Source organism: Stegastes partitus, unplaced genomic scaffold (genome assembly GCF_000690725.1).
Source record: "Stegastes partitus isolate 25-593 unplaced genomic scaffold, Stegastes_partitus-1.0.2 Scaffold5, whole genome shotgun sequence".
In the NCBI taxonomy this organism is placed as follows: Eukaryota; Metazoa; Chordata; class Actinopteri; family Pomacentridae; genus Stegastes; species Stegastes partitus.
In genome coordinates this window covers 1,317,884-1,342,042 of record NW_007577736.1, presented here as the reverse complement: position 1 = coordinate 1,342,042, position 24,159 = coordinate 1,317,884, and the positions used below count along the sequence as shown (strand labels likewise).

The following is a 24,159-nucleotide window of genomic DNA, read 5'->3' as shown; positions in this document are numbered from 1 at the left end:
TGAAGACCACATAAGAGTTAGCAGCCGGTTCAGTGCATGTGCACAGTTGTGAGAAAATATGCGTAAAGGTATAAGACAGGGTGCTGAGCAGCCTGTAATGATGACTGAGCAGCCCCGGTGCTTCCCTGTCAGCCCCCTCACTGAGATGTTAGGAATGTTTTCAGTCATGGCTGAGCAGTATGTTAGCAATTTAGGATTACCTCAATGTTATGAGAAGGGAGGAGGGAAGAGAATAAGGGCGTAGAAAAGGGTTCAGGGGAGAGACAGAGCGGCAGAGATGGAGAGGGAGAGGGGGGGAGGTTATGGGGAGTGAAGAGAGATTACCTTTTTGCTCACTGTCTTAGCGTGGAAGTGGAAAATTCCAGTGGTCATGTAGTAAAAGAGAAAGATAGGCGTGTCCTGTCAGGGAAGAGGTTAAGAATGGCAGCCTGCAACGATCTGAGTGGGTGTTGAGCAATCAACAAGGGAGTCATAAGCGGTTCGAAAGGGGGGGGTAGAGAGATGGAAAGAGCGAATGTGGGGAAATTAGAGGCAGAGGACAATGAGGCTGTCCATGTGATTGTACAAGTGTGTATCTGTGTCTGTTTCTGTGCACCTGTCAGGGTCCCCTGCAGTGTGGAAGACTGTGTCTCTGAACCCCCAACCATGTCAAGTCTGAGCAGATGTTGGCTGCCACGGCCGTATATAGATGGCACAGTTATTCTCTATCCTTTCTGTGCCAAGGTTTGAAGAAGCAAAAAAAAGTGGTCAGATCGTATCAGGTTTTTAGTTCTAGAGAAAATACAAAAGCACCACTTAGCCACAAAATGTGTATCGTGCATACCATGTTTTAAAGCTCTGGATCTCTTTAAAGAATATTTTTGAAGTTAAACATTTTATATTTTTGGAGTCTACGCCTAAAGGTCTTGTTTTTGTTCTCATGAACTCACCCTCTGTATGTTAGTGATGCTGAGCCTATTGATTAGGCCCAGTTGAGCAGTTTGTTTGGCTTGAGAACTGAACACACCTCTTGTGAGAGATTATGTTCCCATTCAAAACACTTTGTATGCTATGGTTTTCTAAATTTGATGTGAACTGGTTATAAATGAGGAATTTGGGACTGATTACCTGAGATCTTCTAAAATACTTTTCTGCGGCCCTGTAACTGAACTCTGGAAGTGGTAGCATCAGTACGTATGTTGTCAGATACGTAACAATATGAAAACCTTGTCACAGAATATAATGCTGTTATAATAATAAACATGTTTGGGGGAATTAAAAAAAAAAAAAAAAGTGTCAGCACATAGTTTTGTCCAGCAGAGCAATTCTCACTCTGTTGTTTACAACACTATCAGTACTGTCTGCAGCGCATGTAGCAGGGAATGCATCACAACTGAGCGGACAGTGGTGCAGACTCAAGTGGTGTCTTCTCAAAACCAGTTTGTAAATTACAAGTAAAAATCCAGTATTCGTCAGGCTCTAATTTAGAGAAGTAATTGCTGATAAAAATCCCATTTCTTGTCAACTTGTTGTGATGATATCCTAGTTTTTGTTTTTTCACAAAGCAGAAAAGTAGTAGTGAACATATATTAAAGTTCCATTTTCAAGTCTTTGTAACATTCATATTCATTTATAAACCTTTATTGGGGCTTTGAAACCAAACGCCGGAGTCACTTGCTCAGCTCACTCCTCGATGCTGTCTGAGCAGCAAGCTGTATATCACATAAAACAACAGTAATGTTTTAAAATATCTCAATACCAACCAGATGTTTTGGGGGAAAAAACACTGAAGATGTCATCTCAGCTCACAACCAAAAGACTTGACTGTCCAAAAGATGAATAAAGCAGATTTTTGATTTACCACACAGTTTGAAGCCATTACTGCGCTCAACACTGCAGCAAGCTCCAAAAAATGTATATCGTCTGCTGAAATCATTACCATAATGGCTGTAATTATAAAAAAAAAAAAAAAAAACAGATTTGGTTTTGCTCAGCCTCATTCCTGACAGTCTGCTCTGCACACCTCATCGTTCTCAGACACATTTCTATCTTAACCTGTAGCACCTAGTTCATACTGTATGTCACTGTACAGTAATTTGCAACAAGATATCTGTGAAATTCTTAGCAGAACTGTGTGGTTGGAGCGATGCAATGTTCCTCCCCCCTGTTTCTACCCCCCAGCTGAAGAGATTGAGAGTGACAGTTGGGTGGGGGTCGCACTGGCATTGTTCTTTCTCTGCCATCCTCTGTTGGGATGGTCGGCAGCAGGTGCTGCTGTCTGTTGACTGCAGGGTCACACTGTGGTGTTGTTTTGGGAAAAGGGCTGCTTCACTGCCAGGTGGCAGTTGTTGGCAAAGACAGTTATGGCTTTGTGTTTCCTCCAAGAGTTACTGCCCTTTTCAGCTGCCCCTGTTGCCCCTCCAACCGACGACCCCCTACCCCAGCCTAATGGCCCTCACCCGCGGCTCTAACCCTTGCTTCCCCCAGAGCTGGAAGTGCATATGAGCATGTGTGTGTGTTCACCCGAGCTCTGGCTGTGTTTGCAGGCCCAGGCCAATCAGACTGGCTAGCACAGATGTGACAGGCTTAGAGGAATGTTAGGAATGCGGAGGCGCTGGAGCGGGTGTGTCCATCCTTGGCCCGGGGCAGAAGGGGAGGGACTACCTCGGTATCGGCAGACAGTTCAGCTCTGCTCTGCTGGCCCACCGCCGGACTGACTGGTTGGCTAGTACGGTGAGTGCTGCGAGCCTGCTGGAGATGGCCTGCAGTACTTTTATGGTAATTGCACTAACCAGGACCTTCTGGAGGCCAAGTCCTAAAGAGTGTGTGAAAAAAACAGGACTTGTTTCTCCTGTCATTATGTGTCTGGAAAGCTGTTAAACTACTTAGACACACAGTCTATTGTGTGCATGTGTTCAAGACGACACATCTTGACCAGTTTTGTTGGTGCAAATATCTGTCAGCAAGTTTAGAAGAGTTCAGATCATTATTCATAATGATACAGCGGTTCAACCTCTCCCTTTGGCCCAATTTTCAGCCACAGAAACCCAGTAAGCGTGACTTGGCAGAGAGGAGCGTTTAAAAAGACTGATGGACTGATTTTCCCTCGAGACAACATAATAATGCTTTTTGCACTTCTCATACACCAAAGATGATTTTTGCTTGATGGCAGCTGCAGTTTTGCCAAGAAGGCAGTGCTCGTTAAATCTCCTGCACTGCACCGAGTGTAAAGAGGACCATGAAAGCCCAGAATAGAAGCCTGTTCTCTGCACAACCTGTTTGTGCAGAATGTCGAGTAGAGATGTTATGTCATGAAAAACACGGTTCTGTTTTCTAAGCACTCTATGTAATTAGGCTACAGGAGCATGTGAGCAGACATTAAGGAGGTGTGAAACGAGCTAATGAAAACGTAGCAGTAAAACAAACAAATCCACATTTTAATGTCTGACGAGTTTAAATGATGTCTCTCTCTTTATATATGTCCAGAGAGAGACAGGAAAAGAGAGAGAGAGCCAGTCTGTAGGAAACAGAGCTGCTATTGTGGTGCGTGACCTCTGACAAAAGTGTGGTGGCCCTGTGTCTGACGAGCTCTGACAAAGGTCACGCTGCTATTCTTTTGACATGAAATCTGAAATGAAGATATGACAACAGTGACACCTTCTGTCCAATTTGGGGTATTTTAAGTTATCAAGAAATCTTACATGGTTTTCCTTCATGACCTTGCTTTGTGTTTTCTTTTTTCACAGGTCGCAATGAATTGATAGCAAGGTACATCAAGCTGAGGACGGGCAAAACCCGCACAAGAAAGCAGGTAAACATGTTTTATTAACTTTGATGTTTGGATTAGAGGAATATGCATGATTTAGAGTTTAGTTAATGACGGCGACACGACAGATGTGTCACAAAAACTATTCATCGCTTAAAACAACTGCTTTTTAAGCTAAGTCGCCACACAGTTGTTGTCTCCCTGTTTTTGTCACAGTTTTGTAGCCAGGCTGTAACATTTTTGGAAGGATAAGGTTTTATTCAATATATTTCTTTCAACAAATCCCAACAAAAGAAATCCTGGTTTAGTCTGTCTTGATGTTTTCACTGCTCTAAACTTTCTGTAGCAGTCAGCTCCACATTCCTGAATGCAAATATAAAAAAGCACCAACATTAAAGTCTAATTAAAAATAAAAAAGTTACTCATCTGTATTTCTTACTTTATTTTAGTAAGAGTAAAGTATGCATCTGTTTAAAAAAAAAAAAAAAAAGCAAACTAATGCACATTTGGGGTTCTAGTGACTGTTGGTGGCGGCAGAATGTCGTCTGTGGGTTTGACTCAAAATAAACTACGGCGCTCGTGCTCATGGTGATGAGCGTGTTTTCCAGTCCATTAATGTGGCTCACTGTTGTGTGTTTAGATGACTGCTATTGAAACCAATATAGTTACAAATATTGGTCAGAAATCATGTTTGGTAGTAGGATGAAGAACTGCTGGTTTTAGTCATTTCCTAGACTTTACTGGGAATAAGAGAGATATGTAGTATGACTGGGCAATGTCACCTCAAATTAATGACATCTTGAATTATCACGTTACCTCGATATTTATTAATTTCATACTTAATTTTCCACCTGAGCACAGAATTTATCTACAAAGTAGATTTTTGCAGGATTATTTGACCTGTGCAACAACCAGAAAATCATGGATTTTAACCTTGAGTAACATTTCGATAACATTTAATAATAATAACTCTTTGCTTAAAGCAAAACCTTTTGTTGTTTTGCTTCTTTTAACAGTAAAACCTAAACTCCAAGCCCTTAGTATATAAATTAATTCCGTCTTTACTGGTTTTGATCCCTGTTAAACACTGGAATAGAAGGACTAATAAAACAAAAGAATAAGATTGCATCACATCTTTTGTTATTTTAGGACACTAAACATGAAATAGCTTTAACACTGCAGGCGTTTCAGCTTTAGTGTTATGGACTCTATTATATAAGTTGTCTTCAGGTTTGGAATGTTTTTTTCTGCTGTTTCCTTCCTGGTTGTGCACACAGCATAATCTGTGGTTGCACTGAAGATGTTAAAACAAGTTGGTCGTGTTTTCCCTCTTTTTATTTTTAGTATTTGCTATCAGATCTTCTTCTCATCCATGACTTCTTCTGTTTTAAATAGGATTCTGTGAGATACGTTTAGATACAATAAGCCTTTAATAATCTTGGACCTTGTAGTCCATCATAGTTTAGTTACACTGGCTAAAGCTGCTAACTGAGAGGGAGCTTGTCAGCCACATCTGTGTGTGTGTGTTAACGTCAATAAAGATCGCAAACACACTAATTGACAGCAATTGGTTATTTGTTGGCAACGTCTGCTTTGATTTGTTGTTGAAGTTATAAGCTGGCTCTAGCTTTAGAGCCTTAAGAGAAAGCTGACTGCCACTGTGAAGGAATTCATTTAACATGAGTAAACCTGTCAATAAGTCGTAATGTGAAAAAAATAGTTCAATTCTGTGCCCTATGATATGGAATATCATCAACCTTATCCTTTAAACCAACCTCTGCATTAACTGTTCAGATCTTTTAAAGTGTTTGTTGTTGCTGTAAAGAATGTGTGTATACTGTACATGTGTGCATGAATGTGTGTCTGTGTGCGTGTGCACGGATGTGAGTGCATGTTATTTTTATGCTCAAAAAACTGTTTCACACCCCTTTAGGTGTCTAGTCACATACAGGTGTTAGCACGGAAGAAAGTTCGCGAATACCAGGCAGGTATAAAGGTAGGTGCCGCCAACCTGCCTCCCAGGAACACTGACTGGGCGTCTCTTTCCTCTTTGGTTACGGCTTCTCTCTTTCTTCCCTTGTCTTTTCTCTCCCTGTCTCCTTTCCTCTTCCCTCCTCTTGGCTATTCTTCTGTGCAGGTTTCTAGCCACTTGCAGGTTCTCGCCCGGAGAAAATCTCGCGAGATCCAGTCAAAGCTAAAGGTATGCGCTTCACCGCGGCCTCGGCGGGGCTGATAAAGGCTTGGCTTTGCACTAACTGGCTAATTTGTGAATGTGATTATCAGTCCTTGCTTTGATGTCAGGCCTGGACCTGCTACAGAAGTGGATGCAAGCTTGCCACACAGAATACTGCTATTTAACAATTAGGGATTAATTCTCTGAAAAAAAAACAAATGGTCACAATTAATCCTGCTTCCGTACTTTGCATGCAGTGCACCAACAGACAAAGCTGTTCAACTTCTGCTGTAGGTCTGAGCTGTATGGATTTAATCTCATCCCTAAAATTAAAGTGTATATCTGGTTCCACAGCCTCTGCTTTAAATATACGCTACAAAAACTGTTATGACAAGCCCAGTGAGAAGTCTTTTAGCTGCATGTTGCTCCAGCTCTGTCCTCTGTGCCAGCCATGCTTCTGCAGCATACTGTACTTCTCTAAGACTTCTTCTTCCCCTAAAACTCTCTTTACTTTGATATCTTTAGTTCCTACAATGTGTCTGTGATGTCCTTTATAAAACTCAACTCAAAATAAGATTAATCTTTGATTGTTGTCATCATGTGACTCTCTTTGAGTTGACTTGTAGTTCTTTCAATCCCTCTGGTCTCTTCATGCTTTTTTATTATTTTTTGCATATATAGACACGTGTATAGATAATGCAGACACTGCTAAATACTAAAGATACTGTGACATTCTGTAGTGCTAACTTTAACTTAGATTAACCCTGTAATGCAGACTAATCCAGGGGACACTGGCATAACATTTGTCATGTTTTGTTTTCACTTAAACATTTTTTTGAAGTCATTATTTCAGCATTGGCTGGAGTTCTAACTTGAAAGAAAAACAGATGTATCCACCTCCTCACACAATCTCTGACCAGGTTCCTGAGCTTTCCACAAATGCCAAGTTTAGCTTAAACATAAAGTGAAAAGGAGGTTGTAGATCTGAAGGTGTTAGTCCTGATTTCATACATTTGTTACAAAGACTGTTCACAGTGAGACTTCCGTCCCATCTCTGTCAGACATTTACCACTGAACGCACAGTACTCACAAACCGAAACCATTCATCTCACATTAGAGCCAAAAACTGTTTCAAAATGTTGATAGGTTAAATGATTTTCTTATAAAGACATTTTCTTTGTGTCATTTTTGGGTTCAGAATTTGTTATTTCTAGATTTTAAAAGTAACATTGTCTTACATATTTTGTAAAAAGTCCTAAAAATTTGTTTAATGTCACTTTATTTTTTTAATTCGTTGTGTTAGTGGGTTAATGATGCTCTTTGTATTTGAAAGAGTTAACTTAGAAAAATAACAATCATATGTTAGAATCACTTTGAAGAGAAAAAGAGATGTTTTTTCAGTTTTGATAAGAAAACACCAGTTTTGTACAAAAAGCAGCTCCTACTGTTTAACTAATATTTTTAATTTTGGATTTTTTAAAAAACGTTTTTATGGTCATGTGTACTTTTTAAACCCATTTACAATGTTATACCATGTTATATTCTACGAGTGGTAGCCTTATTGTACTGGTGTGTATCCGCAGCATTTAATTAAGTTCAGTTATTTGTCTTTGTAATGCTTTGTGAGTTCCCCTTTTTGGACAGTTTTACCATTTCATTGCACAGAACAAGAATTTTAATGCTATGTTTACTTTTTTTGGTAGTTTTTAGACATTAAATAACACCAAATGAAGTGTGTGTGCAGTTGTACCTAATGCCGACACCCTTTTCAAGAGTTTATCAAGAATTTCTGAAGTCAAATTAGTTTATTTGTGTCTGAAAAAAGTCCAAAAAGTAATTTCCAAGCCATTCCTTGGGCGCTCAGATGGTGGACTCGGAATAACGTTATAATGTCACATCAGCTGAACAAACATGAAGTAAAAAGTGTGACAGCTGAAATGGATACTGAGTGTACCAGCTGTACATCTGACGTCATGTGTTGAGGGCTTGTGCAGTAATAAACCTCCAAGGATCCCACTTCCTTTAGAAGCTTTTCATTCTGCTGAGTTACTTGCGAGCGACAAAGTTCTTTGTTCCCTAACTATACACAAATTTTATCTTATGATATTTATTGAAGTCTTTACTGCTGTCCAAGGAAATAAAACTGTCTTGCATTTATCCTTCTTAGATTTATAAGTTCTATCAAATTTATATGGCCAACTAGAAATCATCTCAACACATCATGTAGATCTGCACGGTACTAATGGTTTCTCTCTTTTTTGATTCAGGCAATGAATTTGGTAAGTGAATCCCTTGTGCAATATGCTTCCCTCCTCCCCTTTGTTTGGCAGCACCAGCACTGTCCCTTTTGCTATGGCCCTCTGCTGGCATGGCGTCCCGCCCCATTGCTATCCCGTAATGAAGCAATGCTTAGGAAACAGCCACGCTTTAAACACGATACTGCTGCACATGCTGCCTGATGTAGCATAATCTCCTCTCAGCCTCTGCCAAAAGTCAAAGTCTTGCTTGCTTTTGCATAAGGTGTCCGTCTTTGATTCGGGTTCTCGCTTCTGAGGCATCTTTCCTTTAATTGCAAAGTCACAGCTTATTGATTCTTTTGCAAATAAAGAAAAAAAAGTGCAAGAAAATACATTTTTAAAATATCATTTGATGTGTTTGTGAAATGAGAAACTGTGTTTCACGCACCACTTGAAAATGGAATCTCCTCCGTGTGATTTCGAATGTGAATTGGTTGGTTTTGGATATTTTTTGTGCTACTGATTTGAATTTTTAAGCAAAACTTGAATTTGTCCATGATCGTGCAACTTGAATCTCAGTTTTTTTTTCTCTCTGTGGTGATCCTGATAACACACTGACCTTCAATTTGCTGGAGCAATGCAGCTTCATTTTCTCTGTTCTTCTCTTTGCTTCATTCTTTCAAACTGCTTTTTCAGACAAAATCATTAGAACAGTGTTGTAGTGTCACCAAAGACTGCTCGGCTAATGTCAAGCTCAATTAAATGTATTAATTTCAGAATTTGTGTATGTTAATTAAATATCAGAAATGATATAGACAGCTCAGTTTTTTCCAATATGATCATTTATACTCACAGAGACCAGTAGATCATTTAGGTTATGCTGCCATCTTGTGGTTGACTCCCCTCATTGCTCTCTGTCAACTTGCAGGATCAGGCATCTAAAGACAAAGCCCTGCAGAACATGGCAGCACTCTCGTCTGCGCAGATCGTCTCACCAAGTATGATGAAGAATCATCTGCCGCCGCTGCCTCCTGCCCCGTACCAACCAGCCAGAGTGAGACCTCTGTTCACTACCTGTGCAGTTACAGCAAAAATACTGAGTTTATTGGTTTTAATGAACTGATAAACTGACCTTTATTTTTTCACTCCTTAGTTCTGGCCTGCTCCAATCCCAGGACAGCCTGGACCCTCTCAGGAGTAAGTTAACACTCTCTACTGAACCCACAAGATCTTTGTGGTGTGAAGTACCTGAGCAGAGAGAAGTAGAAGTATGAATGAGTGTGTGAGTCAGTGAGGAGGTTAGGTTTAATGTCAGGTGGGTATTACAGGGCATGTTTAACGAATCACGTTTTTGCACACCAGGCTGGTTCTAGATCTCAACCCGGGAAGGACTCCTGGGCTTGGCCGCACCAGCCATGCGTAAGTTCCCCCTAGCCAAAGTCCAACTGTGAGCACAAAGCAGCACTAACTCTTCTTTATTCTGTATTGTACTGTATGTTTCCTGCACTGATGCAAACCACCACCGGGCAAATTAACTGCTTCAGATTTGATTGATAAAAAGAGGAACAGGGCAGATAAATTCTCATAGTGTGTGGTAACTAAGCAAGCTCTAAATATTTTCATGTTCTGATTTATCAGTAAAAGTATAACTAACTGATGCTGTTTTGCATCGTTACGAAGCAATGAAGCAGGTGGACTTACGCCTAGCTGGTGCAGCAACACATGCTTACACGTTGGCACTAACACTGAGCACAATAAAGCCATTTACCACAAATACAAACATAGCAGGACCCGTGTGCCACTAACATCTGATACCGAGGTTTTTGTCTCACTGGATCATTCACTGTCTTTCAGCATCAAACCTTTTGCACAGCCCCCATACCCAAGCCTCTCAGGTCCAGTACCACAATCCATACCAAGTAAGTATGAAGTAAAACTCTTGATCTAAAATTCTTCAAAAAATGAGAACTGGCTGTATTTATTCATGCTTGTGTGTGTACATATAGGCTATGAGCCCTTGGCGCCTCCTCCTCCACCATCTGCTACTGCAGTGCCAGTGTGGCAGGATCGGACCATTGCCTCCTCTAAGCTGCGGATGCTGGAGTACTCAGCCTTTATGGAGGTCCAGAGAGACCCAGACAATGTGAGATAAAGTTAAAAACGTTACTTGCAACTAAACCTGCTATAAAGCCTCTCAGTTACAGGAAAATGTTTTACATTTTGGTGGTAGGCAACATGTTTGTCTCATCAGAACTGTCTTTATTGTGTAAATCCAACTGTCTTGTTTCTGATCTACAACAATGCTAAGAACTGTAGAATTGCCAAGTGACTTTAAACTACATCTGGGTGGATATTGTGGCCTTGTCTTCTCATCATATTCCCTGTACTGTTATAAAGTTCTGGAGCTGACATTCTTGTCTCGCCTGTCTCTGTCCACTGCAGTACAGCAAACACCTGTTTGTCCACATTGGACAGACAAATCCCTCCTACAGCGACCCGCTTCTCGAGGCCGTGGACATCCGGCAGATCTACGACAAGTTCCCTGAAAAGAAGGGCGGGCTCAAAGAGCTTTATGAGAAAGGTCCCCAGAATGCTTTCTTCCTAGTAAAGTTCTGGGTGAGTTGTTAATATAATCTAGGACTTCCCACCATAATGTGTTTGTCTTCTATAGTAGTGCAGCTTATGCAAACTGATTCCTTTCTTATGAAACCATGGTGCTTGAAGCAGTGAAGTGCATGATTTTATGATTACAATGCGTTGCTTCATCATGTATTTCTCTGTTAGTAAACGGTCTCATGCATTATTTCTACCCAAATATCAAGTTTCAAGAATTTTGTGTTTTGAAAGACACAAAATTTGTTGCATTATTTTTGCAACCTGAAGCTAATGTGCTATAAGGGGCTTTTGTCATATAATAGTCCTCCTGATGAAATGTGTGCATTCTGCAGGCTGACCTGAACAGCAGCGGGATGCCGGATGGCCCAGGTTCATTCTACGGTGTCAGCAGCCAGTACAGCAGCATTGAGAACATGACCATCACTGTTTCAACCAAAGTCTGCTCATTTGGCAAGCAGGTTGTCGAGAAAGTCGAGGTAAGGACGTGCATTCATTTACTGCCATCTCAGACTTACGTTTTATGTGCACTCGGCTCGATACCTTGTGTTTTTTTTTTTACTCCGCAGACGGAATATGCCCGCATGGAGGGAGGAAAGTGTGTTTACAGGATCCACCGCTCTCCTATGTGCGAGTACATGATCAACTTTATCCACAAACTCAAACACTTGCCTGAAAAATACATGATGAACAGTGTTCTTGAAAACTTCACTATCCTACAGGTAACAGTCCATTATCATGAATTTGGTAGCTATATAATATTTGCTTTCTTTCTGACAGTTAGATAAAATGATCAGTACACCTCCCATGTCTGTGTTTTGTAAAGATTAAATAAATGAGATTTTAAGTGTTAATAAGTCAGTTTAGGAGATGCTTTTATCTTCAGACAGAGCCAGACTAGTTGTTTCTTCTTGTTTCCAGTCTTTGTTTGCAGTTTCACATTTAGTGCACAGATGTGAGAGTTGTACCAACTACTCCCAAAATATAAAACTATTCCTTTCACAAATTAAGAAATGAATGACTGAATTTTTCACTTTATTCTTTTCTCCTCACCCCTCAGGTGGTGACAAACCGCGACACCCAGGAGACCTTGCTCTGTATAGCATTTGTTTTTGAGGTTTCCACAAGTGAACACGGAGCTCAGTATCACGTCTACAGACTTGTTAAAGACTAACAGCTCTTCAGGGAGGTTTTGGAAAAGCCAGACAAAAGCGTGACACAATCTCTCTTCGACCAGCTCAACCATCCAGGAAAAACTACAAAAAAAAGAAGAAAAAAAGACCATTCAAACAATGCTAGACCGAACTAACATGGACACATTATATGCTTTAAAAAAAAGTATGCAAGGTGAATCTCAACGTGCCAACACACAAATAAATTTTGAAGAATTGCGACAACTAGCAACTTTCCATGTGTTTAAACATGATTTAGATGAAGTGGGTCACTTTTTGCCAAGGTAATTTAATGGAGCTTGAAATGTTTTACTGAGGGAACGAGAATGTGTGGAAAAGACTCTTACAGTATCTAAGGGAACACACTCTGAGCAACAGGAGAAGTGTATATATGATTGAAAAAAAATAGAGAGAATAGGACCACGGAAGGGGAAAACCAGAGCCAAGTGGTGTTGTTAAGGTTTGTTTGGAAAGCAAGTGCCTTTTCTCCAAAGATATTATCATTGCCTGCCACTTTGGATTGCCTTTTTTTTTTTACTACCTCTTGTTTTTAAATGAACAGAAAATAGTCATACAGGTGTTGTTTTTTTTTTTTTTTAAAGAAAGAATTGGAAAGAAACCTCAGATCAACATTTTGAGGCAGATTTTGTTTTCAGGCACACAGAGGAATGAGATGGGATAAGCAATTTGTTATGTTTGACAAAAACGAAAATAGTCCCAAGTGTTACAGTCCAAGTGTACGACGAGAAGGTTAATTGTGTTGCCATGTTGTTAAGGTTCTGCTTATTTTTTATACTTTATTACACAATTTAAAAGAATCAGGTCTTACAAGCATCTATCTATAACTGACTTTTTGACACTAGGGATGTCTTGTAACATCGCTATCCTGACGTAAAGCCAGGGCTTTGCCTTACTTACGAGATCCCCTGTTATTTCTCTCTGTTTGAAGACGTGTGCTCGGTTGCACTTAAAAGATCAAGAAGGGGTGTGCAGCAACAGCAGTGCTTATTTTCTGCCTTGAGGTATGTAGCGTAATTGAAAAAAAAAAAAAGAATTGTTTCTGTACTGTGAGTCAGCGGATGCTAAAGGAATATGTGTTACATAGGAGTATTTTCTTGGGGGGGGAGGGGGCTTTATGTTCATATTTGTGATCAAGTAACTCAGCACAGAGACCATGGTTACAAAGGAGAGAAGTAAATCACTGTTTCTTTTGTTTAAAAAAGAGATTGTATGCTGTGAAGTTGGTTCATTTGCTTCACCCTTCTCTGTGTAGTGTGTGGAGAAGCTGCATTCATTGATAAAAGTTCAGTTTTGATATTTAAGACAATTTTTTTTTAACTTACACTACACATGAAATATGTTTGAAATCAATCTAAATAATTGTCTTGAATGAGAGCTATTGTCTCTGTGCTGTGGAGTATGACCATTGATTGTTATTTATAGGGTTGGATAAGAAACAGTGGGAGGGCAGGGTGGGGTACTGGAGATGTGTTGATAATTTTCCATTATGATGGAGATGTTAAAAGTATTGCAGGACTCATATTAGAGACAGGATTAACTGTCCTCCAATGAGTCCCGCTAGACAAGTGTCTACTCTGTGTGGTTCACTGGACAATTTTTGGTATAAAAGTTCAAATTATTGTACGGTGGCAAAATTGCACCTGGCTTTGAATGTCATTTTTCACAAGCTAGATACAATAACACTCCTCCTCTAGCAGGTCTCTCAGTTTATCTTTTATACAGACATTTTGTTTTGCCATTATCAAGATTAATGTTTTTGTTTTGATTCTGTTGTCTTTTGACTTTCAGTGTTTGCCATATGCTTCACTGAAAATAATGTGTGATTGTGCTGGTATTGATAATTAATAATGAGATATCTAATGTATCATATTCTGAATGGTGTGGGCAGTTTTTTTGTTTTTCGTTTTTTGTTTTTTTGTTTTTTTTTTGGTTTAAGGTGGTTTACTATTGTCTTTGTTACCATTGTGCATTGCAATTTTATACTTTAAAGTAGAGGTTGGACTATGTAATCAACAAATGTATCTAACAATAAAAGACGCATGGTGCCTTTGGGGCCATTTTCCCCAGAAAACTCATTAAACATGTTTGTAAATTTGTTTTGTCTATGATGTTTTTTTCCATACCAATATTATAAGGTGGCTCGATGGTTAGCACCGTCGCCTCACAACTAGAAGGTCGCTGGTTTGCGTCCCGGTGAGGACACCCGGGATCTTGGAGTTTGCATGTTCTCCCGTTGCAGCGTGGGTTCTCTCCGGGTTCTCCGGCTTCCTCCCACAGTCCAAAAAACATGTTGAGGTTAATCAGTGATTCTAAATTGTCTGTAGGTGTGAAAGTGAGTGTGCTTGGTTGTCTGTCTCTAAGTGTAGCCCTATGATAGACTGGTGACCTGTCCAGGTGAACCTGCCTTCACCCTAAGTCAGCTGGGATAGGCTCCAGACTCCCTGCGACCCTAGTGAGGATTAAGTGGTGTATAGATAATGGATGGATGGATGGATATTACAAAGGATTGCAGCAGCAAATATTGTGGTGATGTGGCTGAAAGATCTATTAATAAGAAAATGATTTCGATCAGTAGGATCTTCTTGGGCCGCAAAACTTGTAGAACTGAAGAAAACCCTAATGATTGAAACATCTCACAACAACTATTAAACATTGACTGTGAAAGTACAGAGAAGAATGATTTTGACTTTTTCTGACTATGATGATGTTTTTGTGGAGGTTTTTTGGTCAAGCACCTACAACATGCTTGGATGTTTGTACCCTTTTTCTTTCAACCAAGAATCTCTTGGTTAAGGATTCTCAGCTGCATTTGCACTGTCTGACTTTGTCAACCATTATAAGAATTTTTAAAAAACTCCATTATAACGTAATGAAAGGAATTACTTCATAAATAAAGCAAAGATCAAAAAATGTTTTGACAGGCATTAATGCAGAAATAGCTGTTCCTGTTAAAAAAAAATAAAAAAATAAAAAAACATTAAATCTACCTGGGATCCCTTGGTACCAAAAACATTCACCCTCTGGACCTCTTAAACTTCTGTCTGTTTCTGTTTGTAATTCTGCCCCACTTCATGAAGAACCTCACAAATTCTGGTGGGGGGCCAACCCCAATGTTGGAAATCACTCGGCTAAATCACCAGCACATGACATAAAACACAAGTACCTCCATCTCAACTAGCTGGAGCTGTAAAATACTACTTATGCTTTGCTGCATCAGGTCTCAGTGACTCCTGCACAACTGCAATTTTACTCAATTCGTCTTTGAAAAACTGCTCAAGCTTTTGCAGGTTACTCAGGGATTGTAAATGAACAGTCCTTCTTAAATCCAGCCACAAAATCTCAGTTGGATGAACTCTGGGCTCTGACTCAATCACTCCACACCATTAACATTGGTGTCTTTAAGCCATCTCTAAGTAGCTTTGGCTGTATGCTTTTTGTCATTCTCTTACTAGAAAACAAATCTTCCCTCAAGTCACAGTTCTCTTGCAGACTGCATCAGGTTGTCCTCCAAGGTTTCCCTATACTTTGTTGCATTTGTTTCATCCTCTACCTTTACAAGACTTCCAGAGCCAGCTGCTGAGAAGCATCCCCACATCTTGATGCTGCCACCACCATGCTTCACAGTGGGCATGGTGCATTTGTGATGATTTGCAGTCTTTGGTGTCCAGCAAACAAAGTGTCTAGTCAGTTTACAAGTGACTGAACCTCCCATATGCAGGTGTCTTTATTTGATAATCACTGGCGACATATTTATTTCACTCAGATGATCTTATTTCTCTAATGGTGTGACATGTGGAAACATTTGACTGCACCAGTGTTGAATTAGATAGATTAATTTAACTGGCATTAATTTTCAAAAATGTACTTTCACTTGACATGAAAAAGATATTTTTGGAAATTCTTGTCTAAAAAGACTAATTAAATTAGCCATCATTCAATGATGAAAAGCAATAAAAAGGCAAGAAAACGTTTGACAGGTACTGTACAAATTTAGAAGGTTTTTCCATTAAATGAATTCCTTCTTGCTTTTAAATGGCTTGGATGTACCTTCACGGTTAGAATGTGCTGGTGGTTGAAGTCACTCTCCACTCACCCTTTTCTTCTCTGCAGCTGGGGCTCACCAGCTCACAAGATTCTGCTCAAACACTGTGAAACTACTTTGCACTACACAATGGCAAATTGTTATATAAGAGTAATTCAGCCTTACAGGTTCAAACAAACAAACAAAAAAAAAAAAAACAGGCAGGAAAGAGAATAATGATATGCGATTGGTTCCTTAGGTTTGTAACGTAAGAAAAACTGGCTGTCTGAATGAAAGCACAAAATGGAAAGTTAACAAGGTAAATACAGTTTGATTTTCAAGAGAGAGTCTCTAAGACTTTATTGTGGTATTTTATTTTTACTTTATTTATTTTTATTTTTTTTAACTTATGCTTAAGTGTTTTTTGCTTTTTTTTAAAGAGTTGCTATAGAGTATGTCAACACTGTACTTGCGTTAATACGCTTCTTTCGTACCTGCCTGCAGTAGGCGTTTGGCTAAAAGAACTTCACCTCCCAGAATTCATTGCGGTCAGGGGGCCTCAATTTTATACCAGCTGACTTTACGCCGGCAGGAAAATCACCCAGCAATGGAAACCGCTAAATACCGCTAACACACTATTTGTTATCTGACATGCTGACTGTCCGACTTTGCGTTATCTTTATAGTTATTAACTTGGCTTACAATAGCAGCTAGCTAACACGCTAACAGGAAACACTTTGGGTCCAGAGCCAACACTGACGTTACGACACCGTCACTGCATCTGCACATTAACGGTCCGGTTCACTTCAGCTGACGTCCACAGGTTCGTGAGGTGAGTTAAAGTACCGAATAAACTGGTAACAAGTCAACGGAAACCGGAGTCAGCTTCACAGCTATATAGACCAAGTAAATAGCTAGCTAGAGTTGTTTTTAGCAGCTCACTGGGTAACTGGGGTTACCTGCCAGTGACCAGGCTACAAGCTAACAACACAATAACTCAGCTTTTCATCGAAATGTCTGCGAGTAAAACACTGACGGGGCTAACAGGTGTGCTACTGGAAGTATTTAGGCTAGCTAAAAGAGTCCTCATTGTCTACTAGTTATTTGATAACGTAGCTACCCCGGCATGTGTTCTCCCCCAACAACAGCAACAGCCTGCATTTTGCAGCATCCCTCTCACTGCATTTTGCAGACTAATTGCACACCTTTAGGTGAACGTGAGTTTTTCAATAGCAATGACATTGTTTATTTGAGTTTTTATGCTTATGGCTTCCACTGCCACACTGAATAAGTTTTGCCTTTTCAAAAGCACTGTTGCCTCTGTCCCCCTTCTCTCCAGACAGAGCAAAGCCATGTCAGCACTCTGTTTGGGGCCAGGGTATTGTTTGTTCTCCCAGGAGACAGGAGTGAATGCTGCCCTCTCAATACTTTGTCTCCTTCAAAAACAAAACAACCAAAAAAAAAACCTCTAATAATACTTATTATATGGGGTTGAGCATTTTAGATGAACTGTTTAAAATTGGTTTATTGTTTGTTTTATCAGTTAAAAAAAACAACAAAATCACATTTTGCTGAACCCTCAAAACAATCAGTCAGGCCCCAGTCTGCTAGGTTTGCATTTTTGATGCTTACTGTGCAGTTTTAAATGTTCATTTTCTTGTCTTATCCCCCTTTTTAGTCATGTGACTCTGTGTGCTTTTGCACACTGCAGTTTTTTTTTTAAGAATGCATGTGTGTGAATTTCCCTTTGTCATTCAAGTTTCAGTGATATAACTGTCAGATTATGTTACATAGATGAATTACTGTTTATTAAGTACTTATGTGTGTGTACTTGATGTTTTTTTGGTGCACCCTGACATGCCATCTAATGATAACAACAATGGACCTCAGACAACGACATCTAACAATCATTTTTATGTGGCACATTAGGATCTGTCCCCAGTCACCTCACCTGATCTGACACTTCATCACTTCTACTGATCCTCTGATCTGCCAGCATGGCGAACGCAGACTCTGTCAGTGTACGAGTTTTCTCTCTGAACTGCTGGTCAGTGTCTCTGAGAGATTCTAATGCTCGAATTGTAGATGCTTAATGCATTTTTCTTCTTGATACATTTATGCCACAAACTTCTCAGTTCTTACTTCCTCTATTTCTTTTTGCAGGGGAATCCGTTATCTAAGCAAACACTGTCCTCAGCGCTATGCCATGATAGGGGAAATGTTGTGTAGAGAAGAGCATGATCTTGTCTTACTGCAAGAGGTAGGTGGAAGCCAAATTGCAAAACTGTGAAGTTGCAGAGTCACTAATCTGGCTTTTTCAGCTCATGCACTCAGTTGAAGTTGGTATTTTCTGTAATGAGGACCAAGCTTATGTCATAAATCCACATTTAGACTTGTGTGAGTAATAATAATTATGTAGAGATGCTTGATATTGTGCTTTTCAAGTGACATATAGATGCTTTTTTCAGGTGTGGAGTGAGAGAGACTATCTTTACTTGAAAAAGAAACTTGCCTGTAGTCATCCCCACTCTCATTACTTCAAAAGGTAATGCTTTATTCTCTCCCACACGGGATTGCTGTGAAATGATTTCTCAAATTGCTAACTTTGAATGTCTTTCAGTCAGAAAAATGTACTTGCATGTCTTTGAAGCCAAGGAGCTGCCTTAAGGATTAACTTTTGCTGCTTAATTCTTTCTTGACCTTCATACCAAGGCATAAGACTGTGATTAATCAAAGGTTCTACCTTTGTAATTCACTCTGCAGTTCACAAAAATGTCAGCTCTAGTCGATAAGCTCTCACATCTCCTGCAGATAACACCTACGTGTACATGGAGTAGCATAATGTACATCTACGTGGAATAATAAATACAAGTAACCATACAACTTCTGCTCATGTCCTGCTTTTGCTCTCATTCTGCAGCGGAGTCATCGGCAGTGGACTGGCCATTTTCTCCAAATACAGAATCCATGACACATTTGTTTATCGCTACTCACTGAATGGTTATCCTTACATGGTAAGTCGGGAGACCTTGAAACACACAAAACAGTGTTTTGCACAAGTATGGAAGAAGTGTTCTGATCCCTTACATTAGTAAATATAGCAATACGTGGATGTAAAAGTTCTACTTTAAGAGTAAAAGTTCTACATGCAAAATGAGTAAAAGTAAAATGTTATAATTAACATTATTATAAGCATCTGTTCATGCAAAACGCCTTTTCTTGAATTAGATATATTATAAAATCGTTGTCACTGATGCATCAATGTGTGAGCAGCCATTTTTGTTGTGTTGGTTGAGGAGGAAATGATTTTGACTGCTTTATATTATAGAACAGTTTATTCCTGTTAGCTACTGAGTGTTAAAAATCTTTTTTCCTGTCCAGTAAGAGGGTAAGAATTTTTCAGCATGTTCAACTTGTCCTGAAACAAGAAAGACTACGCTGCTGCACTAGAATTATGAAAAAAAAAAAAAAAAACTGACATTTGCAAAATTTCTTAAAACACATTTGTTCATGTTGAAAACCAGTAATATACTATAATGGCATATTTATTTATTTTTTCGTGAGTAAATCCAACTTGTAAGAACAAAGTAAAGTATTCAGAGAACTGCAGATTTAAAAATTATGATATTTTCTTCTAAAATGAAGTGAAGTAGATGTAGCTTAAAATAGAAATTGTAAGTGAAACAGGTAGCGCAACAGTAATACTAAATGACATAAAACAAGTGTAGCTTCATTCATTCAGTGTGCATTCCTTCTGTTGTCTTTGGAATTAGGAGAGTTCTTTAATTTAACAAAAAACATGTGAAAAAATTACCACTTTCTGATTCTCTGATGCTGTTTTTTTGTGTCTTGCATTGTCTTACCATTACACATCTCTTTGCGGCTCATAATATTTTGTCTCATCTCTTTTTCACTGTTGATGTTTTTCCTCATATTAAGGCTCACCATGGAGACTGGTTTGGAGGCAAAGCTGTTGGGATGGCCATCTTGAATATTGGCAGCCTGACTGCAAACATCTACGTCACTCATGTAAGACTTCATATCATAAGTTCTCAGCCCTGCTTGTGTATTACAGTCTGTTATTGATGATTGTGCTGTCCCTGCGCATTGATTGCAGCTGCACGCAGAGTACTGCAGAGAGAAGGACTCTTATCTACCTCACAGAGTGGTGCAGGCCTGGGAGCTGCAGCAGTTCATCCGGTAGTGTGTCCTCTTGTATATCCTGCACAAACGCTTATTTGTTTACACTGGAATATATTTGCGTATTTTTGCCGAGTGAACCCAATGTGTCGGGTTCACTTGGCATTTAGAGTTTGAGAAATGTTAAAAGCAGCATTACATTGTCTTTAGTCAGAAACAAATAAGAATGACAGGGAAGTTTCATCTTGATGGGGAAATGTATCATTGGTAAATAATGTGTTTTCTGTGCCCGTTAGCCACACCTCTGCTGGAGCAGATGTGATCCTTCTCGGTGGGGACCTCAACATGCACCCTCAGGACCTCGGCAACAGACTACTGAGGTCTTACACTGGACTGCAAGACTCTTATTTAGAAACTGCTAAATTTGATGTATGTACTGACAAGAATGCTACACAATATACATGTTTATTTGTATATAGATGATAAACAATCCGTTTTTACCTGGGTATTCGTTCTTATAACTTTAGCCATACTTTATGTTTTGCTTTTTGCTGTTGTCACATTTTACTAACTTTACAGTAAAATAAGGGGTGAAATATTTACCTTACTTTACTATACCTTAAAAGCTTGATATGATCCTCCAGAGCACTTTAAAACTTCTTTCACCCACTATTTCAGTAAACACTCATGTTCAAGGTTTGGACAAGAAGTAGCTAGTAAGTAAAGGACCATTGTAACAGATAGAAATAGTAATCTAGAAATAATATAAACAAAAGCCAGATTGTAAAAACAGAAATGTCTGTTATTTGTTGGTTTTGTGTAAATTAAACTAGTGTTTTCTGTTGCAGGGATGTGAGAATGGCATGACTCTAATAGCAGACAACCCTTTCATCAGTAAAAAGGAGCTCGGCCCTTTCGAGAAGGGAATCCGAATTGACTACATCCTGTTCAAGGTGAGTGGAGGTTTTGCGTTGTCCCACCTCCTGTTTCTATTTTCAGAGCAAAATGAATTGCAAAGCTGTTTTACGCCTAAAGAACACTGTCCCTTTTGTGATTCCCAGAGTTCTTCCAAAGCCGACATTTATTGTGATTCCATGTCCACCACCAAAGGCTCCGTTCTTGACCATCCTTTCCCGTACTCTGACCACGAGGCTCTCACTGCTGAACTAAGGCTGGAGTATTGCATTCCAGCTCAGACTGGAAGTGACAGACAATCAAAGAATCAAGATGCAGCTGCAGGTATTTTTTATATTGGCAGGGTGGCTTTATAAGTGGCAATCTCTGCTTTTGGATATTGAAATGTCAACAATAACTAGTTGCTACATTGCCATAAAATTTAGTACAGACCTTTATGTCCTCCTCAAAATTATTATAAAAGCCTTTATAAATTCTTTACACGTCATCTATCTCTATCATTAGGTCAGTTTTTATTTAGCTGGTATTTTAGTTTCAAAGCAAATGCCTGAAAAATAAATGACTTTATGTTAACCTGAGGTGGTCACTGATTTTAATCCCCTTCAGAGTATGTGAGTGAGCTGGTAGATGAAAACAGGCCAACAGCAACATACTGAGGCACCAGTATCAATGTTGCAAAAACATTTTGTTAAGCTGCAGTATTCTCCTCTGGCCAGTTCTGCAGAATATCCACGTCTCTTGCGGGCCACGTCTTGTAATTTCATCCTGGCATAAATACTGTCTGAGTTAAGTTAATGAGGAGCACAGTGAATTTTTAATGCTATGTTGTAATATTAATCCCATCCGATTTGGGGCTTAAGTAGCTTCACAGAGCTGCTAGCATTAGCGTAGATTCTTCGTCTTTTTTTCTGTGGCACTTTATTCTCCAACTTTAGACTTGTGTTAAACATTTAAAGACTCTTGCTCTCTCTGTCTATTCTTTCTCTAATGGCTTTAGGGAAGCTGGCTGAGTTAGTTGACATTGTTACAGAGGCCCGAACAGAAGTCAAGGTGGGTTTGCACTGCGCCGAGAGGATGCGATACACAGCAGCACGCACCGGAGTGATGGGGTTGGCTCTGCTGTTCCTGGAGCTGGCCATCGCAGCAGTGCCCTGGTTGGCTCTGGGAGCAGAGCAGCCTTTCCCTCGCACCTCCTTCTACCTGCTGGCTGCACTGTGCTTCGCCATCCTGCTGACTACCTCTCTGCTGTACATCTTTTATACCATGGAGCTGAAGTCTCTGCAGGGGGCTGAAGACCAAATGAGGCTGGCTGTTGGTAGTCTGCAAGAGAAGCTCAGGGGTTTTCCTCTGGCTCAGCCTCACAATCCCCCGCGGAGGCCCCCAGAGGGTCAGGAGCCCAGTGCTTTTGACCCAGAGGAATAATACGGCAGCCAAGTAGGTCAAAGGGTTCTCACAGAAAGAAGCCTTTGAAGTCAGCTTTAAGATGGACATTTTAGGAGTCTGCTCCTCTGAATGTGTTATAAGCTCTTAAGATTTAGATTTATACTGCAGAATAAAGAACTATGACTGAAGGACATTTCTGAAAGTAGTGCAGGACACATGCTTTGACATTTTATACTTTTTATATAGTCATCTGTAGGCTTTTATTACCCCCAAGATTTCACTCTATGCACCTGAACAAAAAAATGCTTCCTATTTCGCAGAGAGGTACTTGTCTGTTACTGCTGTGCTTAAAGGTTGTAAAAAGAGACCATTTGTGTTTTTGAGCCTCAGGTCCGACTTGCATTCCACCCACCAGTAGTGTCATCGGGACCAGTTGTTTCTATTTATAATTTTAAGCTCCCCTTTTGGGATTTAGAGAATCCACAACACAGACATTGTGGGTTCCGTTTGTGTTTGTCAATTTAGTTGATGTGCTTAAATACTTCTGAACAGTAGCCCTGTGGTCTCCACTACACAGAAGACACAGACACTCCGACGATTGAAGGTTTATGTTTTGGTCAGTAACTTTTTCCTTTTTTTCTCTGGAGGATAGATTACTGAATGCCTCCAGTTGTACTGTAAGATAAGGATCCTCATGCACTGTTTAAGACTTTTTTAGTGTAGTCGACTGTAGGAAAAGGGACAACAGCTATCTGCATGTCTCTGTTCACATGACTAATATTTTCCACTTGAATCTGTTTATTATTTTTTTTTATGTTAAAGATAACCTACTCTTCTCTCTCCCATGTCTGAAGGTATGAAACACATCTTGGATACACTAAAAATGTACTGCTCTTAACTTTGATCTAATCTGATCACATGAATCACTTTTGCAAAGCATCAAGTATTAAGTAATATTTAAAAAAGCTTAATTTATCTTTAGTCTGCAGTGCACTTCGCTGATTAACCAGATAAATCACTTCCTTGTATGTATCCTAGGAGATTACATATTGATTTGTTTTGCTGTAAAACCATGTTGTGACTCAACATGAACCTAACAATGACTGAATTTCATGATTCATGACCTTAGTGCTGAAAAAGTTCTTTGTAGTTCATTTCATTAAGGTATATTGAATTTCAGATGGTACCTGATGTTCTTTCCATCTGACAGCTGTAATGGGCATGATCACAAAAGCAATAATAAAGACTTTAATATGCTTGCTTCTGGAATTCTGGGACTCTGGGTTAATGTGAAAAGTCAGCACATGATGTCATCTTACAATTTAAAATGAAAATATCATTCACTGAGATCCACACATTCACCACTAGGGAGCAATCTAAGTACTGTAGATCCAACAGGTGAACTCTTCAAATGAAAACAAGTCTCCCAACTAATGAATCACCAAACTGCCTTCATAGCAGGAATTTCAAGACAAAGGCCCTGAAGCATGTGAGAGCAGGTGACGGCCAAATTTGCCAGATCTTAGACGCCAGCTGGCACACGTATGCCCAAAGGGCAGGAGCGCCCAGGGTGTGGTGCATTTGCATTTTTCATTTGCTCAGAGTGCAAAGAATAATAATATATTCATTTAACATCAGGTAAACATTTCAGAAACCATTGCATTCAGTGCTACAGAGGAAAACACTGTTAGAGCTCCACAGGCATTTCAGACTGCATGACAATCTGAAAGTAGAATAAA

General features: G+C 39.6%; 2 protein-coding genes across 11 annotated transcripts in view; both read left to right on the top strand.

The window, feature by feature from the left end:
- tead3b (TEA domain family member 3 b) overlaps positions 1-14,057 on the top strand; it is a 30,983-nt gene extending 16,926 nt beyond the window's left edge. Inside the window, exons 3-15 of one of the 8 annotated variants that reach the window (XM_008279912.1) lie at positions 3,726-3,790; positions 5,679-5,741; positions 5,883-5,945; positions 8,186-8,197; positions 9,084-9,209; positions 9,309-9,352; positions 9,518-9,574; positions 10,010-10,074; positions 10,162-10,298; positions 10,598-10,771; positions 11,104-11,247; positions 11,338-11,490; positions 11,829-14,057. In XM_008279912.1, the coding sequence (XP_008278134.1) occupies positions 3,726-3,790; positions 5,679-5,741; positions 5,883-5,945; positions 8,186-8,197; positions 9,084-9,209; positions 9,309-9,352; positions 9,518-9,574; positions 10,010-10,074; positions 10,162-10,298; positions 10,598-10,771; positions 11,104-11,247; positions 11,338-11,490; positions 11,829-11,942 (1,217 nt within the window). In that variant the 3' untranslated portion in view covers positions 11,943-14,057. Of the gene's footprint in view, positions 1-3,725; positions 3,791-5,678; positions 5,946-8,185; positions 8,198-9,083; positions 9,210-9,308; positions 9,353-9,517; positions 9,575-10,009; positions 10,075-10,161; positions 10,299-10,597; positions 10,772-11,103; positions 11,248-11,337; positions 11,491-11,828 lie in introns of all 8 variants that reach the window. The other 7 variants (XM_008279928.1, XM_008279936.1, XM_008279920.1 and 4 more) reach the window with 7 other exon arrangements.
- Positions 14,058-16,554: 2,497 nt separating this feature from the next.
- On the top strand, positions 16,555-23,689 carry smpd2b (sphingomyelin phosphodiesterase 2b). 3 transcript variants are annotated; one of them, XM_008279875.1, is made up of 11 exons: positions 16,555-16,805; positions 17,912-18,029; positions 18,146-18,242; positions 18,451-18,527; positions 18,903-18,996; positions 19,922-20,011; positions 20,100-20,182; positions 20,419-20,551; positions 20,971-21,075; positions 21,184-21,361; positions 22,035-23,689. In XM_008279875.1, exons 2-11 carry the CDS (start codon positions 17,980-17,982, stop codon positions 22,457-22,459), a joined length of 1,332 nt encoding a protein of 443 aa, XP_008278097.1. In that variant the 5' UTR covers positions 16,555-16,805; positions 17,912-17,979; the 3' UTR covers positions 22,460-23,689. The 3 variants fall into 3 exon arrangements, with proteins under 3 accessions (XP_008278097.1, XP_008278105.1, XP_008278088.1); XM_008279866.1 differs by having other exon boundaries at positions 16,556-16,814; XM_008279883.1 differs by lacking the exon at positions 17,912-18,029 and having other exon boundaries at positions 16,555-16,814.
- The last annotated feature ends 470 nt before the right edge of the window (positions 23,690-24,159 follow it).